The sequence below is a fragment of the Akebia trifoliata genome, chromosome 8, assembly GCF_017979445.1.
Source record: "Akebia trifoliata isolate Shusen 1 chromosome 8, ASM1797944v1, whole genome shotgun sequence".
Taxonomy (NCBI): Eukaryota; Viridiplantae; Streptophyta; class Magnoliopsida; order Ranunculales; family Lardizabalaceae; genus Akebia; species Akebia trifoliata.
The window spans coordinates 10,189,984-10,203,401 of NC_141382.1; the positions used below are offsets into that span (position 1 = coordinate 10,189,984).

The window sequence follows — 13,418 nt, forward strand, 5'->3', positions numbered from 1 at the left end:
GTTGAGTGACTCGTCCAAGTTTCGAGTTGACTCAACAAGTTTTAAAATAGAGGTAACATCCAGGTTCATAGTGGATGAGGGACCCATGTCTAGCATATATTTTATCTTGTTTGACCAGTACGTTTGAGGGTGGTCGTAGGCATGCTACATACATGATGAGCCATCATGAAAATACATTTTTTTTTCTTTCTTTATTCACACCTACAACTACTAATTTCAATCTTATAAAATCCATCATAACCACTCTCCTTAGCATTCTCTCATCTCTGGTTTGGTTTCATGGAGGTTTACATACTTGTCTCTAATTTTCTCTCAATTTTGTTTATTCTCTGTTATTGTTAAGAGATACTAAATCACATTAAACGGAGAACATTATTTATGTTTTCAGGTGATCGAGTTAAAGGTGCGTTTGCACTGCAAAGCCTGTGAGAAGACAGTTCGGAAGTCCGTCATGAAAATCAAAGGTACGTGTGAATTCTACCCATTAAATATATTAAGATTTCGGACAGTTTTCATAATGTGCTTCGAACCCACCATGGGCTAATAATCAAAATCAATTCCAACAACAAGCTTATTTTCTATGTTTAATAGTACTACCAAATAAATCATATTCCTTCATTTCACTTTGTACAAATCAGTTCTTTTAGGACCTTCAAATTATTTTTCTAATTGGGGTTGTAATAAGTCTTTGATGAATATCTACAACGCTAATGATTTTCTAACTCGAAAATTTTTACTCGGTCTGTACTTAGCTGACATGGCAAGGGCACAAAACCTTTGATAGTTTTCCTTGTGTATTCCGAAGAAAAAGATTTATGGTTCTGTGCCCTTGCCATGTCAGCAACGTGCACACCTAGTGAAATTTTCAGAAAATCATTACTCTATCTATAAATCATCTTAGTGGACTTTCTCTTAGTTCATTGCATATAGGGACTACTACATTATTTCAAATGTCTCTATGGAATTTCATTAGCATAGTTTTATAAATCATCCTTAGATCAAGATGACTCACCAATATCATTCAAGAATTTCGAGATTTAATTTCTTCTTTTGCATCTCAATTTTTGGTTCCTGACTCACAGATCTAAAATGAGCTTAAAAATCGATCGGATTGGAGCTTACTACCCGAGTGATTTGAAGAAAAATGTTATTTATTATAGTTGTGTTTATCACATTGTGCTTATTTCTATTGAGAATTTACAAATAGGTGATGATGTTATTTAATTTACAGGGGTTAGGTGTGTGGAAATAGATGTGATATTGAACAAGATCACGGTCTTTGGCTATGTGGACCTCAAGGTGATTGTTAAAGCTGTGCGCAAGACTGGGAGGAGAGTTGAGGTGTGGCCATCGTCCTCCCGTGATTTTGTTAGTGTCCTCCCTAAGTGGAGTTTCTAGGTCTCTATTCTTCTAAAACATGTTTGAGGGAAAGATAATAAAGATTGTTGCACCTTTCACTTCTAATTATAAGACATCGAAAGATCTATGAAGAAGGGTCCTAAAGAAAAACTATTTATGAATTTTGGAAAAAAAAAAATTTATGGGTACTTTACAACACTTGTGATCTTCCAAATTATTTAGTTTCTTTGTTCTGAAAATACATGCATGGGCAGTTATAGATGTTTATAAAAAAATTTAAAATTACGTTTTAAATTAATTCATTAAATAAATATATATCTTCAAATATCAAACATAGTTATTTTTAGCCATTGAATTCAAACAAAATTTTCATTGGGGAGTATGAAATCCATTGTTGTGATACCCCTAAAGATTATAATATTAAGAATAATGATGAATGCACACAGTAAACATGTGATTGAGTTGTCAAGGGCACTGAACCCCAGCTCTTTTTCCTTGTGTATCCCAAAGAAAAAAGATCTATTGTTATGTGCCTTTGCCACGTCAAAACTGTGTACAGACCTCGTATGATTTACTACATGCATTCACCACGACTCTAATATTAAATAGAGAATAATGATTTCATATGCCCCCATCACAGAACTGTAGATCATTTGCCTCACGATACGCGTAACCATAAATCTTTTTCTTGTGTATCCTGAGGCAAATGATCTTTGGCTTTGTGATGGGAGCGTATGCCAAGAGGGGGCATCAGATTTTAAGAGTCCGGCTAGCCTAACATAGAATCCTACCCTTACTAACACTTATGGACACATCACATGGAGAATTTTTTCAAAAAAATAATGCTTGAATCCAATGGCTAGAAATCATCGATTAGATTGATTTTTGTGTAACTGATAATATATATAAAAAATAAATAAATAAATAAAAATAAAAATAAAAGAGAGAGAGAGAGAGAGAGAGAGAACGACTTTGTACGGATCTACCGCAAAGCATGGTTTCAAAGCTCGTCCAAGACCTCGATGTATCACCCCAGTCATCTCGGTATTAGGCATGGAGGAGACGGACAGAGAAGTCAAGTTTTTCTTTAAAACATCTCAAACATATTGGAATACTCATTCAAGAAAACTCAATATTTGACACAGAAGAGATGAGACGAGACACGAAACCGAGTTTTAAAGCCATGCTGCAAGTGTCCCGGACTCTGAAGAATACATAACACTGTTACTTGTTGCGGGAACATTTGGGCTTTTTTTTTAAAAAATGCCCCCCAGCATCCATATATGGTTCAAAAACCCGTTTTTATATATATCATATTTTAGCTATTTGATGTGGCAATACATCGACAGATCAAATGTTTCATATCGAATGTAAATGTAGACCCCTCACCATTAACAACTATTAGAAGAACTCCATCCCTCTGGATTCCATGGCTACAGTTCAATTCTTCCTTCAGTTATCAAAGCCTGCTCTTCTTCTAATAATCAATTTCTGCATTTTGGCCTCCAACTTTCCGATACAGATCTCGTTACAGCCAATTCGATCTTGACCATGTATTCCAAGTGTGGTCACATCAAAACTGCACGTCAATTGTTTGATACAATGCCTATGAGGGATACTATCACATGGATTTCCATGATCAACTGCTATATCCAAAATGTGTATTTCATCAAAGCAATAGAAAAGTTCATGCAAATGTGTTTGTCAGGTCGTGAACCGAAACCCAAGTTGATTGCTTGTGTTATATCAGTTTGCGGTCGGACTGGAGATTTGAGATTAGGAAGAAAAATCCATGCTCGAGTTCTCCATAATCAAGGAATCTATCTGTCCATTTATCTATCGACGTCGCTCCTGGATATGTATTCAAGGTGTTTCGACTTGCATAAAGCTTTAGGGGTATTCAATTGGATGATGGAGAGGAATGAAGTTTCTTGTACAGCCATGATTACAGGTTGCACCACAAATGAGAGTTACAATATGTCAATGGAATTCTTTGGAGCAATGCAAGCTGAAGGGATTAAACCAAACCGAGTAACATTAATCGCAGTTTTACCAGCTTGCACCAAATTGGGTTCTATGGAACATGGGAAACAGATTCATGGTTACACAATTCGCCGTCGGCTTGAGTCAGAATCTCACCTTGCTGCAGCTCTAATAGACATGTACTGCAAATGTGGGGCAGAGTTGAGTCCTGCGGCCACAATTATTATTGAAAGATTGGGGGTAAGAGAGGTTGTGACGTGGAGCTCTATGATTGGTGGCCATTCTCAGAGTGGTGACAGCACTGGTGCGACAAGGCTTTTCCATCAGATGCTGATAGAGGGGGTCAAACCAAACTCTGTAACTCTATTGGGACTCATCGCCGCCTTCAGTGACCTATCTTCCCCAAACCACAGCCAATTAGTCCACAGGTACATTGTAAAATCTGGATTGAATTTAGATGTTTTCGTTGGAAATTCTCTCATAGACATGTATGCAAAATGTGGATGTATCGATGCATTGAACCAGATTTTCAAAGAGATTCCCACCAAAGATTCCATGTCACAGAGTTGTCTAATTCATGGTTATGGCCCGTGTGGTCTTGGTAGGGAAGCTTTGCACCTCTTTAATGAGAGGCAAGAGAAGCAGATTGAACCAGACGAGGTCACGTTCCTTGCTGTTTTATCAGCTTGCAAACATGCTGGTCTCATTGAAGAGGGACAGCACCTTTTAGATCGAATGAAGCGAGATGAAAAGATCTCTCTTACGGAAGAGCATTATGCATGCTACATTGATCTTCTTGGACAGTCGGGGAAGCTCAATGCGGCTTGTGAGGTGATAAGTGGCATGCCCATAAAACCAAGCCCCACCATTTGGAACTGTTTGGTATCAGCTTGTAAAACCCACGTTAGATTGGGGGAAGCGGAGAGGCTTGCACATCAACTTATCAAGTTGGAACCAAACAATGCTGCCAACCATACCTTGTTATGTATGATACATGCCGAAAATGGTGACTGGTATAGTGTGGAAGAGGTAAGGAGATGTATGAAAATCAGAGGAATAAAGAAGAGCTTGGGATACAGTCAATCAATCCAAATAACAGAGTTAATATCAACCCAACTGGCATGCCATTTGAAACGTTTCTCATTGTTTGTAGTCTTCTAGAAATGCCAACGTGTCACATCATTATGTGGATCGTAGAAAATCCTTGCTGAGGGGCCATACTAGTAATTCATCCTATATTAAAGTAAAATTCTAATTTGTTTACAAACGTATATATTTTTTGATGATAATCATACTATTTACAGAAATAATAATGAAACACCTCTTTCCATCTATATACCTATACACATACGTCTTCCTTCATATAGATAAAGATACTTATATTTATTAGTTCCCCAATTTTGAGTTTCTTCTAATATATAGCCCATATGGAGTCAGGCTCAAACATGATCTGCTCATCGAAAAGGAAACTCTCCAGCATAAACACATCTGGTTCTGATACACCAGATGCAAAAAGCAAGTCATCGACACTGCCTACGATGCCCATTTCATCAGCCATAACCTGCAACTCTGGTGAATGGGTGCTAGTCGTAAATGAAGATGGATTTAACATACAATTGGGTGATGCAAATCTTGCCGCAACTTCTTTGATTTCTGTTTTTGATAGAACTGTTGATGACCCATCTGGGATCTCAGGCCTTTTATCATCCAAAAAATTAAATTTTCCTTTCAAGCCATGCAGACAGTACAGCACAGCATCATATGCACGGGCTGCCTTTTCTGGGGCATCATATGAGCCTAACCATATCTGTCTTTTGCTCTGGGGTATTCTTATCTCTGAAACCCAACACCCCCATTTTCTCATTCGAACACCCTTAAAGGGTCCAATTGTTCTTGTCGTGAACCACCTGTTCCACCCTTGCTCTCCATAGAAACCATACCACCAACTTTGAGTTTTGAGTTTCGTCGTAGAGAAAGAGAGCACCAGTAGATGATTTTGGGAGCAGGGCAGGTTTTCTGGGATGGGGGGTGTTTCAGAGAAGGAGATACTTAAATGAGAAGGGTTCATCGGATGAGGGGTGGATAAGCAATGCAGCTCGCATGACAAGCAATAGCACACGTGGCAATGCAAATCAATGCAGTTATTGTTGCAAAGTCCCCTCACTCCAATTACATGGAATAAACAGTAAACCACAAAGCAAACTCTCGCAACGCTTCCTGACTTTCTTTGGAAAATTACATTGATCTCACACTACAATATTATTCAACGAAATCTACTGTGAAGATTCTTAATTTATGCAAGACTGGCAGTTTAGGAAAAATATTTACCTATACTTTGACACTTTAGGATATAATAATGTAGGCTGGCTTCTGTTTGCAACTTTTATTTTTCCACTGAATTTTAAGGCTTCTGGAGGGGTTTGGTAACGCCAATAAATTTATTTTGGACAAATTTACCAATAAACATTTGAACTCTTATCAGTATCACAAGGAAAAGGGAAGAAAACATTTTCGGATAATAAGAAATTCAGAGTCTCCTTACTTGTAAACAACAGTCCAAATACAAAGACTACACAGGAAATGTTTTCTTTATCGCTTACCTAACTCAGAAATGATGTTAAGCTCTCAAAATGTCCTAGCCAGTTCTGAGTCTTGCGCCATTCAATGTGTCAAAACTGACTGACCTGAAAAACAAACGAAGGCTATATGAGGAGTTGAAGCAGCTTTCCATTCAATTACAGATGAATAGAGTCATGAGCGATAATAATAAGATATAACATTAAGTATCCGATTTTTCATCAAAACATGCCATAGATTATGTGTAGCAGAACTTGCGAAGTCAAAGTCAATGTTAGATGCAGTTTCTACTGAACTTAAGAAAACTTGATCAAAACTCAAAAAGGTTTCATTAGGATGAAGTGCTTGACCTGGAACCGGATCATTCTGCACCCAGCCCCCATGGAAGAAAATTTTAAGAAGCCAAACCTTGGGTGAAATTATAAAATAACAGAATTCCAGATTTACGAAAAATGTGAAAGATAGGGCTGACATTAGTGTTCCAATTGGTTGGTGCACCTTGGATAAACATACATGGCCTGCTTCGTACTTTTTCATTTTTAAATAGCATGTTTGGGCTAAATAAAACAGCTAAAACTGTTTCAGGACATTAGATGCTATGAGGAGTAGATCAGGAATATTTTGTGAATTGTTAGCCGATAGGTGAACCACTGAAGCACACCACCAAATCCACTTGTTTTAAGCTCAGAACTCGGCTGATGCATACAGACTACATGTAGTTGCAGTTCATGAAAGCCAATGCCATCAAGGAAAAATGAGAACTCAGCTAACACCAAAAATGAGAAAACTCAGCTAAATGTAATTGCTGAAGCAAAACACCAAATCCATATTTTAAGCTCAGAACTCAGCTGATGCATTCAGACTATATGTAGTTGCAGTTCACCAAAGCCTACGCCATCAAGGAAAAATGAGAACTCAGCTAACACCAAAAATGAGAAAACTCATTACAACTTGGAGGGTTTCCCTTCCTCCAAACCTATTGTCCGGAAACATAGCCGAGAAGTGAACCACTGAAGCACCCCAGGCGCAGGGAAAAAAAAAATGGAACAAAAACTCATTAAAGCTCAGACATTTACATTAGAGACTCATATGAATAAACCCCAAAACCGGAAAAAAAAAATGTGCAACTCACCTGAGATTATGAACCTTTCTAGAAGTGCTGAACAAGATAACCTTTAAACACTTAAAATAGCATCATGGCAAGTAGAAAATAAATAAATTCAGGAATCCTAAAAACATTCATGGATCAGAAATCAACACCAGGAATATTAAATGCATTTAACCATTCATGACTTGGACCCTGAGATTATAAATCAGTGCATTAACGAGTTCAAATCTGGAAAGATGATTACCACACAAAATATGTTTTTCAATTTTCATACCTTAAAGAGACGGAGATGCTGCTGCTTCAGGCTTAGTGCTTGATTTAGCAAAATTGGACTCTGCTGATGGAGTGTAGATACGTGCTTTCTTCAGAATTTCTGCAACAACCCAACGTTTTCGTTTGCTTAATGGCCTTGAAAAATCCAATCTAACCTGAAACAAAAATTCCACAAATCAATCCAATTCAATTTCACTTCTTTGTAAAGTATGTACAAAAATCAATCAAAGATGTCAACCAAAAAAATAAAATAAAAACCGAAAAAGTCATAAAAGGAAATGAGTTATTTAATTCCTTCTTTTATATAATTAGCGTTACTAGATTCATTGGGCTGATAAGAGATCCACAACTTTTTAGTTACTTTTTCTACTAGGAAGTATGAAATGTAAGAATAAAATGTGAATGCAACAGAATAAAAGAGGTTTATGGACTCTGTATTTGCCATATTGTTAGTTCCATAGGGATTAAATAAAAACAATGGCGTATTTATCACAAAGAATTCACGATATAAAAAGAACAAGTCCAGAAAAGACAAACCAGTACTTTTATTGTTTTACTTTTTTCTAGGACATGAAACTTGAAATTACACGCACGACCAAAAACATGACAGGAAAGGTCAGACCCACAATTTATTTTAATATTTTCCCAAATTCCAATGCCAAGAACTCCAGTGTCAAAGAGTTACCCTGCAGTGGAGGTCCCAACCCTGGATAGAGTAAAAGGATTGTACAAGTTCGGTACGGGTAGAAAACTTTTTCCAAATCATTCCACATGAACCCCAATTATTCTGTGCTTCAAGCTCAAGGTAGAGAGCTCCTGGAATACACTATACGCTCTAAAATAATATATGACGCTACACAGAGAAATGGTAAGATAAAATTCATGTATGCAACCCTAAGTTTTTGTGACAAGGCTTTGTTAATTTCTGATGGATTGGTTATAATAGGAAAAAAGGAGATTCAAGCATAACCATCGAGAATCAAAAAAGCACACAACCAAATGGATATGAAAACTAAGAACACAATTTTCACAACTAAGCATAGATTGTTGACCCATTTGGGCTCATAAGTGCCATTCGATTTAGCAATTATCCGAACAGGTTCATTTCGTTCAATTCACATAAATCTTGTTAAGGATCAGGAAATGATGTTTTTGGGTTTCCTACCAAAAACCCATCAACTTCAACTTCACTAAAAACAATGGTAGATTGGAGAGATTTCACTGAGATCACTTGAGCTTTCACAACTCCACTTGGAGTCCTTCAACCCTAAAATTTCAGGAATTCTACTCACAAAGAACATAATAGCACCCATCCAAGAGAAAGTCACCACCAATATCATATTTGGACCATGTCAAAGCCCCGCTATGTTGTAAACACCCCCCCTATTGACAGCTCCCAAGTCACACTTTTGAGCCCTTAAAGTCTACATTGTGGCAAAAACAGACACTAGCACACTGATGTGATGACCCAAATCACGATTTGATCTTTGTTTCCAAAGGCCTTAGTGGCTCATAAGTCTCAAGTAACCTTCCTTTGACTAAGTGAGTGACACATTATGGAAAAAAAAAAAATACAAGCATCAAGAGTAAACGATGAAAAAGATGAAATTAACTAAAAGATACAAAGAAAACAATTCGAATAACAGTAGAGAGAGAGAGAGAGAGAGAGAGAGAGGGTTTACTCGATCGCCAATGTTGCATTGGTTGGTCTCATCATGAGCCATGAATTTGCTGGTTCTCTTAATGTATCGATTGTAGAGCTTGTGATGGAAGAGACGATCCACAGCCACCACAACCGATTTCTGCATCTTGTTTGATACCACCATCCCCACAAGCGCCTTCATTTCCTCTCAATCTCTCTTTCTTAGACCCTGTTTGATACAGCTGCCAAAATTTGCTGTCAAATTCTGCTATAAGAAGGTGCTATCAAAAATAGCTGGAACACTGAAAAGCTTATTTGATAGAGTTTTGTAAATATGTTATGTTGTTTACCAGAATCTGGTAATTATTGTTTAATACAGCTGTTGGATTCTGCTGTATTAGGGTAAAATGACCAAAATACCTTTAATATTGATAATGCACCCAAAATGCAACAAAAATTACCAAAATACCCTAATAAATATATACAATAAATATAATAAATTTATATTAAAAAATTATAAAAATAATTATTTAATTTTTAAAAATAATTATAAAAGATTTATAATTCTACAGAAATTTCGATAGCATCTCCTTGTAAAAATGGACATATGAAAATTTTCTAATAAACAAAATACCTGCATAATAGACAATCCTACATCCACATTACATCGTATATACATAACACATCTACATAACATCTCATTTATATTCTGACATCATTTAAACATAATAACCATAGCTAATATAATAAGTAAAACTAAAATAAATAAAAACATGAAAAATATACATCCAATTTGAATAATAAACAAAGCTACATTAAGATTTTGATTTTATTTTTCCCAATTCAAATTTAAAATCCAACAGATGTTACAAACTACATCAAAATATAGGGTATTCAATTAGATTATCAAATATCCGATAATATTCGATTCGATTTATAAAATAAAATTATAAATTTATAAATTAGATTGTTGAATACCCGATAACATTTGATTCGATTTATAATAAAAAAAATTTATAAATTTATAAATTAAACTTTTGCATACCTCATAATATTCTATTCGATTTATAAAATAAAATTATAAATTTATAAATTAGATTATCAAATACCCGATAACATTCGATTCGATTTATAAATAAAAAATTTATAAATTTATAAATTAGATTATCGAATACCCAATAACATTCGACTTGATTTATTAAAAAAAATTATAAATTTATAAATTAGATTATCGAAAACCCGATAACATTTGATTCGATTTATTAAAAAAAATTATAAATTTATAAATTAGATTATCGAATACCTGATAACATTCAATTCGATTTATAAAAAAAAATTATAAATTAGATTATCGAATACCCGATAAATTAGATTATCGAATAAATTACAGATAATAGTACAACATGGTGAGGCAATTGGAAAACCTTTATAAAAATAAAAAAAAAAGAACCCAGTACACAAATTTCTTTAAAGAAAGCAAAGTATTCACCTTTAACACACAATAGAAAGAAAAAGAGAAGTAAAAAACCTGCCTAAAACACAAGTAGAAATCTGAATAAGTCTAAAGGGAATATAATTCATCCATGGATCAAAGCAATGAAATTGAGCTACACAGACCAAAATCAAATAAATACCACCACCCACAACTCTAATTAGAAAAATAACCTAGAATTCAAACAGCTGTTCAAGCAATCAAATCAAACAATAATTCATAGGACCACTGCAGATCGGATCATCGAAACTCACTAGAAATATAATCAATAAAAAGTTGATTTTTTCAAAAGAATAATAAAACCCCCTTCTTTATTTCGAAGAACTCGTAATTGGATCATATTTTTTTCACTAAAATCAACAAAAAGGAGAAGAGTAGATCTCAATAATCCCGATTCAAAGTACAAATTATAGCAAACAAAATGTATAAAGACATTAATAATTTAGCAAACCTTCAGATCACAAGCTTAGAAAACCTCTCAAAGAACAAGAACAAAATCCAATCAAATCAAAGAAGATAAAATCTTCACGCTTTAAGATCAACAGCAAACAACAGAAAGAAGAAAAAAAAACCCTAATATTAACTCGGTTTCGTGATTGTTTCTAACAGATCGAAAGAACAGAAATGAAATAAAATCGAGGACGAGATCGAATCTTACAGGGTTTCAGAGAGAAACGAACAGACTCTTATCGTCTCGCCTTGTTTCTTCGAAAGAGGGTTTCCGCCTTTGTTGACGGTCTCTTTAAGAAAAGAGGAGAAGGAAGATACCTTTAGATCTCGATCGTTGGTAAGTCTAAAATCTAAACAGAATGGCTACTATCTGTGCGCGAGAGGGAGAGAGAGAGACATGTGTGAGGTTCTGCCGACAGAGAAGAGAAGAAGAGAGAGAGATCTGTGCGCGAGAGCTAGCAATGCGAGAGAGAGCTGCTAGGGTTCTGTCGAGAGAAGTGAGAAGAAAATGAGATCGGGGGTTTTTGCGTCTTTTTAGTTAAACAGTTTTTCGGTGCTTGCTTCTCCCGTAAACGCAAATAAAAAACGAACTCCACACAGCTTTGATATTTGCATTTAAAAACGCCAATTTTTAAGATGAATTTTTTCATCATGATTATCGATGAAAACGCAGATTTTCAATCAAGTGCGGTTAAAAGCGCTTTTAAAAGCGTCATCAAACACCACCTTAGCTTTCTTCAAATTATTATTAAACTAATAAATCCTATAAATGTTGCTCTGATCTGCGAATCACTACGAGTTCGAGAGGACTTCACTCTGGTGCAAATGATGATTCTATTTTTGTTTGGGAGGACAAATCAATTTTTGTTGATGTCCTAGGAAATGATTATTTTGATGGTGCCAGTGTGAGCATTGTTGAATCATCATTTGTAAGTTATAAAATTTCAAGAAAGAATTGTATTATTAGAAAGAATTGTATTATTAGAAATAATTGTCTTGTTGATCTTGGGTTAATTCTATTGAAGAAATTTTTTAAGGGTATTTTTGTAATTTTATTAATATTATGTAAAATTATAATTAGATTTTCGGAGATACTTATATTTCTCATTTTTGATAAAAGAGTGTAATTTGTAGCTGCAAATTTTCTCTTTATAGTGAAACTAGTGTGATCCATGGACATACCTTAAGCTTGAAAGAATCACGTAAAAATCTATATATATACGTATGATTTGTTTTTTGTTTCAATTATCCCTATTTTTCTAAACAAATTGTACTACTAGTAGAAGATGGGAATGTGCTTTTACATATACTCCACAAATAGCTGATGCAACCTCATTGGCTTAAATTGTATGTTAAAACAGATTTCTTTTGAAGTAGAAACTTATACTTCGCGTACTACAAAAATATTTCTTATATTGTTGCATTAATGCTCTAAAATCATTTTCATTCAAGTTACAGTTATTGGTCATATAGAAACAGTAAGTAGTTGTTGGAAGAGTTTTCTTCAAATGCTAGCACTTATGACTAATATTTGTTATTTGGACAGCCATTTCGTGGCTCACATCTTCAGTATGGGCAGCTCTTTAGATACACACCTTATAAAGGATATTTTGGGAACGATACTTTTTCTTACATGATTACGGATATAAATAACAACAGTGCTTCGAGCACTGTCTTCATTTCTATCCTCATTACCCCACCCCAACTTGTTTCTTTACCTGTTCAATTGCAAGCAACCGAAGCTGTGATAAGTCCCAGATTTGGGTAAGGTACTAGTCCCAAAATTTTATTTTATAAAGGAAAAAATGAAGAAGTCTCCAAAATATATATATATATATGGATGGCGTTATTACGACCCCCATTACAACCCCCATTACGACTCACCGTTTGTCTTATATGGGCAAAAATGTTTGGAATGGGCTGATTTTTGTGAGGATGATCTCTGTGATGAGGGGATCATCCTGGCAAAAAATCATCACATTCCAAAAATGGTGTGTCGCAATGAGGGTCGTAATGGGGGTCTACGGACCCGACCCTATATATATAGGGTCCCTTTTAGCACCAAACATTTTGGCCAACATTTTAGCCAACCATTTTTGTCCTACATGGGTTAGAAGTTTTGGAATGGGCTGATTTTTGGTGAAGATGATCTCTACGGTGAGGAGATCATTCTCACCAAAAATCAGCCAATTCCAAAACTTCTAGCCCCATGTTTATAAGTTGAAAAATCGTGGACCGTCCATTTTTTGTAAACCATTTTTGATGGGGTTAGAAGTTTTGGAATGGGCTGATTTTTGGTGAGGATGATCTCTACGGTGAGGAGATCATCCTCACCAAAAATCAGCCCATTCCAAAACCTCTAACCCATGTTTTGAAAAATGTTTTGTCAAAATGTTTGTTGTTGGACATTTCCCATATATATCAATTGAAGATTGCCAAAATCAGTTGAAGATTGCCTTTTTTACTTTGACTGCAGTGTTGGGTAGAATTCATACAGTGGATTTCTTGATACATAGGGGAATGTAAGAGGTTAA

General features: G+C 35.3%; 3 protein-coding genes and 1 pseudogene across 6 annotated transcripts; 2 read left to right on the plus strand and 2 right to left on the minus strand.

The window, feature by feature from the left end:
• Positions 1-255: 255 nt before the first annotated feature.
• LOC147396026 (heavy metal-associated isoprenylated plant protein 45-like) lies at positions 256-1,555 on the plus strand. The gene is made up of 3 exons (XM_086450015.1): positions 256-285; positions 389-464; positions 1,232-1,555. The coding sequence occupies exons 1-3, from the start codon at positions 280-282 to the stop codon at positions 1,396-1,398; spliced, it is 249 nt and encodes an 82-aa protein (XP_086306141.1). The 5' UTR covers positions 256-279; the 3' UTR covers positions 1,399-1,555.
• A 706-nt stretch (positions 1,556-2,261) lies between these two features.
• LOC147396027 (pentatricopeptide repeat-containing protein At4g31070, mitochondrial pseudogene) lies at positions 2,262-4,554 on the plus strand (annotated as a pseudogene).
• A 199-nt stretch (positions 4,555-4,753) lies between these two features.
• Positions 4,754-5,206, minus strand: LOC147396028 (ethylene-responsive transcription factor ERF015-like). The gene has a single exon (XM_086449761.1). The coding sequence runs from the start codon at positions 5,204-5,206 to the stop codon at positions 4,754-4,756; it is 453 nt and encodes a 150-aa protein (XP_086305887.1).
• A 555-nt stretch (positions 5,207-5,761) lies between these two features.
• On the minus strand, positions 5,762-11,468 carry LOC147396029 (uncharacterized). Of its 4 annotated transcripts, none has more exons than XM_086450014.1 (4): positions 11,093-11,468; positions 8,983-9,171; positions 7,302-7,455; positions 5,762-6,026 (listed from the first exon to the last, which is right to left on the minus strand). In XM_086450014.1, exons 2-3 carry the CDS (start codon positions 9,142-9,144, stop codon positions 7,303-7,305), a joined length of 315 nt encoding a protein of 104 aa, XP_086306140.1. In that variant the 5' UTR covers positions 9,145-9,171; positions 11,093-11,468; the 3' UTR covers positions 5,762-6,026; position 7,302. The 4 variants fall into 4 exon arrangements, with proteins under 4 accessions (XP_086306140.1, XP_086306138.1, XP_086306139.1 ...); XM_086450012.1 differs by having other exon boundaries at positions 8,983-9,197; XM_086450013.1 differs by having other exon boundaries at positions 8,983-9,207.
• Positions 11,469-13,418: the final 1,950 nt, after the last annotated feature.